Raw genomic sequence first — 9,153 nt, 5'->3', positions numbered from 1 at the left:
ATTAATCATTATGTTTTCTAGCTGCCACGTTTATGTTTTTTTGATAAATTATATTTTTCAAAATGTTGTTAATAAATGTCTAAATCAATTTGGATTCGATTCGATATTTGAGTCAAATATCGAATATTTCTAATTGTTGTAAAATGTTAGATTATTCTATTGCAGTAATAGAACAAAACTAAAGAAAATAAAAAAAAATATTTATTTTATATAATTATATATTTTGTTATTTAGAAATATTCGATATTTGACTCGAATATCGAATCGAATCCTTAGATCGCCCCGGATTGGCACACCCCTAGTTAGAATCTGCTATCTTTATCGATTGTCCATGAGAATTTCATGACATTTCATCTATTAGAAGTGAAGTTATTGTGTTTAAGTGTCAGTATGTTTGTGTTATCGGTGCGAAAAATTTAAAAATTGGCAAAACTTTAACCGAAACGTTTCAATTGATGACTAGTTTATGCCGATGATTGCCTATCCCGTAGCAGAGTGCACGAGTGGTTTCAACGTTTTCAAAGTAGTCGAGAGGATATAAAAGACGATCAACATGTGAGCCAATCGAAATCCGTGATCACCGGAAATTTCATCTAAACTGTGCGTGAATTCAATAAAAATTTGGCGACATCGTCATTGAATTTCATGGAAATCCAAAACATCGATTTATCGCATTTTGACCGAACATTTGGGCTTACGAAAGGTGTCTGCACGGTTTGTTCCGCACCAAAAATCACATTTAACCATAAACCACTCCCCATATTCACCTGATATGGCACGTGCGACCTCTTTCTTTTCGAAAAAATGCATTTGTCCATGAAAGGAAAGCGTTATGCAGACGTAGAGGCCATTCAAAAGGCTTGCACCGGCATACTGGCAGCCATACCGGCCAACGAGCTAAAACACTCGTTCGACATGCTGTATTGAAGCAGAAGAAGACTATTTTGAATAAAATAAATTTATTTTGCCGAAAAACCATTTGTTCTGTGTCTTTTTAAGTCCTGTTTATTTGGAACGCACCTTGTGTATAAGCATTTCACACAGTAATCAAAGCGGTATTCGTAATTTCATAAATTATCCCACTTTTACAGCTGAAAGAGAAGGGTGTCCTTTTCCAAATTTTCAGCGATTCCAAGCACCAACTAGTTTAATAACTTTGACTAACCCTGCGAGACGAGTATTGCCACTCTGCTGACGAATTGAATGTTTAAATAAATAAGTTTGAATGATTTATTGATGGGTGTACCTGGTACTTTGCCGTACTAATTTCTTATATCTAAGTAAGCTTAAAACTAAGCCTAAAGTGAAACCGTTTGCTGCTGCATACTTCCGATTTTCTTCCATTGTGACGATCACATGAAGCGACAAATTGATTTACACCTCTCTGAATGCTTCTGCTGCCATCTTAAAAGTTATTCTTCGCGTAAACACTGTTCCGTAGGTATTTAAATACACATCGGGCCAAAATGGGTTAATCATGCGAGTTTGGTTAACAGAACAAAACATTTATTTGTAAATTGAAGAAAAAAAAATCGATTTCTGGAACAGGCAAATCGATTTTCCACTCGAATTACTTCGTGTGCATGTACAAGTGAAATTCATATGATTAAACAAGATATTTCAGAATATTCAAAAATCAATATTATGAAGTTATGCAAAGAATTCCAATATTTTCACATTGAATGAGTAAATTTAAAGCTACTACTCTTAACAAATTTAAATTTGAATGCTCTGCGTCGTTTTCCATTTATTGATGTTTCATCATAAGTTTTATCAGTCCTTTCATTTAAAAAGCTTAAATTTGTATATAGCCATACGAAACACATTCAATAAGCGTTCACGTAATGTATTATAAGTTCAGTCGCATTTGAAAAACCTCTCCTAAACCTTCCACCGAAAACGATATACATATTTTACCGAACTTTTATTGCCACTCTGCTGATGGATTGCACAAAAAAAAATTTATTATAATCCCAATAATTATAATGTTTTGTTTACATTTATTAAAGAAAATAAAAAAATCTACTGTACTTGGTTTGACAACTCCTACTAATGCTACCTATGAAAAGCTTGATATTTTGTCAACTTTTGTTGACCACATTATTGATCGATTTTCACAAACGTCTATAGTTGGTGACAAAGCTAGAGAAGTATTTATCCTTTCTCGATTTTAACCAATTCACACATAAGAACTATTCACAAACGCATTCGCAGAAATAGCTTTAGAAAACAAAAAAATATTTCAAGGGAAATATCCCAGATAAGTGTCAAAACTTAGCCTATAACAAATATAAAAGAATCATCCAAAAACGAAAAAATATCATTCCAAGAGTTCAACCTGATCACGATCAAGTTGCTGTAATGGTTTTGTGGATGTCTCCTGTAACGCATTACACTTTTTTACGTACGTGAAAAGGATGTTAAAACTCAGGCAAAAGTGTACCATCAAGTTGTATTGGAAGGCGTGGCAAAGCAGCTAAGCATTAATTTCTTCGATGAAGAGCATTAAATCTGGCAAAAATCTGATGCCGCACACAAGACAAAAACTACCTAAAAGTGGTTTCAAGAAAATATTCGTGGTTTAATTTTCCAGATTGGTTGACCATTGCGAATAAAGTTCTGTACATCGATCATTTAATATATGTATTATTAAATAAACTTTATTAAAACTGTATTATAGCTTAATTTTTATAACGGCCTGAACTGGCAACAGAACTTATTGTAAGACTAGCGCAATTCAGTAAGCAGTTTCTAGCACTAAGTATTTGCGACATTTTTCGGTAAGGTCTCAATTCGAAAAAAGTTACTATTCACAATGATGTCTCTTGTTTTTAATCGCAAAATGTTGTCTCAGCAGGTCACAAAACTTATTTGTTTTTTTTTTTTAATTTTGAACATAGTGACACTTCATTGATAGAGATCATGTTAGTATGCAAAAAAAATCAATTGAGTACGCAATGAACTATAATTTTATTATAAAAAAAAAACAATTGTTCGTATTTTAATCGTTAACAATAAATTATCATTAGAGTCACAGACATTAGTTAATCAGCGTCTAACATCTGTAAAACATCTCTAATATAAAGTTACCTCATTTTAAAGAGGTATACGAATTCAAAATGGAACGCTTTTATCGAAAATATTAATATATTTTTAGTGAGCTTGCAGAAAACGTATCAAATTTATAGTACGAAGTGGCCTAGTCATAAATTTACCTCGTATGGATTAAATATTTTAAAATGAATAGCCGACATTAATCAGGGGAGTTGTGAAATCCAATTGCTTAATTGTCAGAATTGCAGAATCTGTTTGGATTTTCGTCTTTTCAAACATACGCAAAACCAATATTCAATTCAGTTGTTTACTAATGTAACAAATCTTGCAAATGAATACATTTGGAAGCAATCCTATTAAAGTTTGTAATGGGTTCCGCATTAAAGAAATATTTTAGGAGATAACATTTATCGCATGAATAAAGGCGCATTTTCGTGTTAAATTACGTTTATTAAGTTTTGTAGATCTAATATCTTTAAATATATAATTTAAAAGAGTTTTATTAAAAAATATTTATTTTTCGCATATTTATATGTTTGAAAGTTCAAATGCATACAGTGTTTTTTTTTGCGCACGTTCTTATACAGTATTTAGAAAAACAAATACATCTTTTGATTTAAAAAATAGAGCATTATGTATTTATTCATTTTTAACCTAGAAAATTCTCAAAAATTGTAGAAGGGTACAAAAATTTATTAAAAATTAACTTTTTTCTTTTTATCGAAAATTGAGGTCTATGATGGATATTTGTTTCTAAGCATTTAAAAAAGAGTAACAAACCAGTAAAAAGTAAAAGTTTATATTTCAATTTTAGTATCTCCTCCTTTATTATGAATGAAGAAACAACTTTACTAATAAGTACACCCGAAGGGTTCTAGATAGGATTACAATGAGGACTACATGTAGGCCATTGCATCAATTTAATGTGTTTTGAAAAAATTAAGTGACTGGAATTATCTAAGACATGTATTATCTTGCTGACAAATGAACTTTTTTACAAAAAATCATACTTTTCATAATAACTCAGTAACATGACTTCTAATAACTTTGTGTGGATTTCGGAGTTAATTTTCCTTGTAATAAAGGAAATTAGCGATGTTCCAAAATACAAAACGGCTGCCCAACCCAGTGAGTKGAAATTTGTTTTTCATCCGAAGAAATAACATTACACCATTCTTGGCATATGTATTAATAAGAGTACAAATAGTGTTTGCGTATAATCGAATATCTATCACTGTATTCTGTTCACCACTGATGAGACATACAACTTTTGAACTTTTGTTAATTGAAAACACTCTAGTTTGGGGCAAACTTTTAATCAATATACTTATTATATAATATTTATTCAAAATTATTTTTGTGTTCTTTTTTTTAGGTATACCAACTACCTTAAGGAATAATCTTAAAAACAACGCTTAAAATGGTGCACAGAAAATAAAATAACTAAATAGAATACCGATATTACGTAAATTGTGTTACCTGGAAGTATCTTCTGCAACTGAAAATTATACACATTTTGTTTCAAAAATTGTTGAAATATATTTTAGAAAGTCGTAAAAATTTATGTTTTATCTACAAAATTGCTAAAATAAATAAGTGTTTCGCTTTCATCCGTTACATTTTCCAAAATGGGAAATAACGCTACTACATCTAACAAAAAAGTTGATGCTGCAGAGACAGTTAAAGAGTTTCTTGAACAAGCAAAAGAGGAATTTGAAGATAAATGGCGCCGAAACCCAACAAATACTGCGTGCTTGGATGATTTTGAACGCATTAAGACGTTGGGCACTGGGTCTTTTGGACGTGTGATGATTGTTCAGCACAAACCGACGAAAGATTATTATGCTATGAAGATTCTTGACAAGCAAAAGGTTGTTAAACTTAAACAAGTAGAACATACTTTGAATGAAAAGCGCATACTTCAGGCTATTCAGTTTCCGTTCCTAGTTTCTCTTCGATATCATTTCAAGGATAATTCCAATTTGTACATGGTTTTGGAATATGTCCCTGGTGGAGAAATGTTTTCGCATTTACGTAAAGTAGGCCGTTTTTCAGAAGTCCATTCACGGTTTTACGCTGCCCAGATTGTGCTGGCTTTTGAATACCTTCACTATCTTGATTTAATTTATAGAGATCTGAAACCAGAAAATTTATTAATTGACTCACAAGGATATCTGAAAGTCACTGATTTTGGTTTCGCTAAGCGTGTAAAAGGGCGCACATGGACACTATGTGGTACTCCTGAATACCTTGCTCCGGAGATTATATTGTCTAAAGGCTATAACAAAGCAGTTGATTGGTGGGCTCTCGGAGTACTTGTATATGAAATGGCAGCGGGCTATCCGCCATTTTTTGCCGACCAACCCATTCAAATATATGAAAAAATCGTATCAGGAAAAGTACGTTTTCCCTCGCATTTTGGTTCTGACTTAAAAGACTTATTACGTAATTTATTACAAGTCGACCTGACAAAGCGTTACGGTAATTTGAAGGCAGGCGTGAATGATATTAAAAACCAAAAGTGGTTTGCCTCAACTGACTGGATTGCAATCTTTCAAAAAAAAATTGAAGCACCATTTATTCCTCGGTGTAAAGGACCTGGTGATACTAGTAATTTTGACGACTACGAGGAAGAGGCACTGCGGATTTCTAGCACAGAAAAATGTGCCAAGGAGTTTGCTGAATTCTAATTGCGTTAATTTTTTACATGCTATTGCGGAGTAGCAAAATCGCGAGCATTATTAACAATATAAACGTAAACAATGTACATTATAGTTATAGCCGATAGATTTTATCTTGGGTATCGGGAATTTGAATGGTCTCCTGAAATCTACCGACAAATAATTATTTTTAAATCAAGATTGTTGTAAGTGAGAATACTTTACAATGAAGCAGTGCTTCTCCAAATTTCAAGCGATTTATTATAAATTTTTGTCGTGTCGTGAAATCAAATCGTAATAACGGGAGCATCATAAATCTTTAATAAATATAAGTTGAAACCTAATATACGCTCATAAATATCTTTTTCGTTGCTGTAATCTGTTCTTAATTGCTACTACATAACAAGCCTAAGACATTTGGAGCCGGACTTGGACTCATCAACAATATGATATACGTATGTATGAAACATTTACATCTAATTATTTATATTAAGTAAAAAATTTGTTTTTTCATTTGGTACTCTGAAAAGTAGGTTTAGTTCTTAATTGTATTCTTCTCACATAGAAAAATTTATATCTCGCTTCCAACTACTTGAAAAAATATCTTGTTCCTTAGATTTTGTAGGAAATTGAATGCTCTACAAAAAAGGTCTACGATTTTTTCGTATACCCAACCGTTTAAAAGATATTAACTGTTAAAGTTTGATTATTTTTGGGAAAATTTTTTATTCTTATGAATTTTATAACTCAATGAAATAGAATCATTATGAATGATGAAAGGTCCGAATAAAAGTACTCAATCCATATTAAGGAAATAAATAGCTTTTTTTTTACCGTGAAACTCTAATCCTTCTCTCAGCCAAATTTTTATTATTAACGTTTCGTTTGTAATGCATTTGTTACGTAATAATGAGAAAACATATTTGTCATTAGTCCAATAGAAAATCTCAAAAAGGCGAAGTTTAAATACGATAGAAGAAGTTTTTTTGAAATTGTATAAATTTTTATTTAACCACTTTTTTTTTTTACTTTTCCTAGAATAGCAATCAATCATCCTATGTATGCCTGTGTTTGATTTGTAAGGTCAAACATTGAACTCAAAAAGAATCTTAAGTCTCTCCCGCTGGTGGGGGAAAAATAAAGAATTTATTCATTTTGATTTTTTTCTTTTGGTAAAAAAGGGAAAACTGAGCTGAATTCGCCATTTGCTTTATCTCGAACTGCTGTGATTTGTTTCGCCCAGGTTAGCTGCTTGTCGAAGACAATACCGAGGTATTTCGCGGAAGGCCTCCATTTGATGAGGAAGCTATTTACCAAGATTTTTGGTGGAATTCGTTTTCTCCGTGAAAATAAAATTGCCTCTGATTTGATTGTGTTGATATCGAATCTCCGCAACCAGTACCAGTCGAGGCGAGGACGGTGGGGATGAATCTATTGAGAGGGATGTGCTGAAGTTAATTGTACGGGTGGCGTACAAGAAGGCGACATCATCCGCATATTAACCTGTGATACTTTTCTCCTCTGTTGGGATGTCATAACAATAAATGTTGAACAGCACTGGGGAGAGTTTGGAACCCTGATGGAGTTTCAGAGAGCTCACTATTCACCCGACCAGTGATTTTCCGGTCAGACAAGAAGGATTTGACTAAGCCAATGAGACACGGGGGGAAGTTTAGCTTTATAAGCTTATAAAAAGCCCATCATGCCAGACCCGATCGAATGCTTATTTGCAGTCAAGCAGGAGCATAGGGATGTGTTTTCCTTTGTTAGCGACGAATTCGGAGACCCGCAGAAGTTGGTGTGCGGTACCGTGTTGCTTTCGAAACCCATGTTGGAGGTCGGGAAGAATTTTCTTCTCCGTAACAAATTTCTCTAGTCGGGAGAGAATTATGCTTTCTGCTTCTTTGCTGAGGGTGCAGAGTAGGCTGATAGGGCGATGGTTTGCGGGATCGCTTAGGGGTTTACCTGGTTTAGGAAGAAAGACGACTATGGCGGCTTTCCAGGCCGGGGGAAAATATTGGAAACGCATCATTACATTAATGGTGTTGTTTAGGGCAACAAGGTGTTTGTGCGGTAGGATTTTTAAGACGCCGTTACTGATGCTGTCGTGGCCTGGAGCTTTCCGAGAGAGCTCTTGGTGGGTTGAAACTCGACCGTCTGGAAGGTTGTACCTCAGAAAGTTTCTGACACTTCGTGGACATTTGAAGGCTTGGAAAGGGGGAGCATTGATTTTTAAGGGATTGAGCGAAGACGTTGGCTTTGTCCTTGTCCTGTGGGTAAGAGATAACGTCTTTAATTAGGGTGGGGAGGTTGAGTTTACGGTTTCGTAAGGATCTGATAACCTTCCAGCAATTTTTAGGATGCTGTTCGACTTCGGCGATGAAGGAATTGAAGTCTTCAGAACTTCTGTGGAGGAGGAGAACCTTTAATTCCCTTTAATGGAATTGTGGAATTTAAAGTTTAGCGTATCCTTAGAAGTCTGTGTTTTTGCCAGAATATGCAGATTTTGTTTTTCCTGGCGATGAGTGCACGGATACGAGTGGGAAGGTTATTTGGGTTAGTGGTAGCTTCTATTGAGGAGGTGGCTGAAATTATTGACCAACAACAAGAATTTCAGGTGAAGGAAATCGGTTTTGATTTTTAACCGAGAAGAAAGTAAAGGGCGATTCGCGAGCTCCAGGTAGACCGGGGTGTGGTCTCTACTAAGCTCCTGAAAGGTCCAGGGGTCTCTGTTGAGGGTCACGTTTTTTGTGAGAAATAAGTCCAAGGTGCTTGCTTGTAACCTGGGACTTGCAGGTTTTATTTTGATATTTTCATTGCTTATATACTATTTTAGAAATCTTATCTTACTTAACTAAATTTATGTGTGTGTATGTTTAATATATTCAAAAATAGATATTTATTTTTAAGTTAGCATGTTCAACGATATTTTAACAGCCTGTCAATTATAGAAGCTTCGTAAATATACTGTGGATAAATTCAAATAGTATATGAATTTCAAATAATTAAAATAAGAAATATGTTTTTATAGAAATGTACTTTACTGCCTGGTATACAAACATTGAAATAAAACGTGGATGTAATTGATATAACTCTAACAGAAGCAAACTCAGTAATTGGGGTAAATTGAAGTTTTTATTTAATATAAGATTTTGTTTATTATTTGAAATGAATAAATAATTTGCTGGGACCGATGTCTCTAAATGGCCTAAAATATGGATCCATATCTCCAAGCAGATTACACCCAGCCTAATTCAACGAACATATAACATACAGTTGTGTGAAAAATAATAAGGACAGGGATGCAAAAACCCAAAACTTCAAAATATTCCTAGTATGCCATGAAAAATGCCGCCAGTTAACGGTATATTTTTTTCACTCATTATTTACATAAACAAATTCCGTTAGACAAACCCAAAATATTTGCACACATTTTGTA

The 9,153-nt window shown here is 33.7% G+C and overlaps 1 protein-coding gene across 1 annotated transcript in view; it reads left to right on the top strand.

Annotated features, from left to right (window-relative positions):
- The window catches only part of LOC108968821 (cAMP-dependent protein kinase catalytic subunit), a gene marked incomplete at its 5' end in the record, with an annotated part of 22,794 nt that extends 16,635 nt beyond the window's left edge, over positions 1–6,159 (top strand). Inside the window, 1 exon segment of the mRNA XM_018933112.1 lies at positions 4,430–6,159. Coding sequence (XP_018788657.1) covers positions 4,683–5,744 — 1,062 coding nt within the window. The 3' untranslated portion in view covers positions 5,745–6,159.
- Between the last annotated feature and the right edge of the window lie 2,994 nt (positions 6,160–9,153).

This window comes from Bactrocera latifrons, unplaced genomic scaffold (assembly GCF_001853355.1).
Source record: "Bactrocera latifrons isolate USDA-ARS-PBARC rearing strain unplaced genomic scaffold, ASM185335v1 scaffold_1038, whole genome shotgun sequence".
NCBI classification, from domain to species: Eukaryota; Metazoa; Arthropoda; class Insecta; order Diptera; family Tephritidae; genus Bactrocera; species Bactrocera latifrons.
The sequence above is the reverse complement of the archived record's forward strand: the minus strand, read 5'-3'. Positions and strand labels throughout refer to the sequence as shown.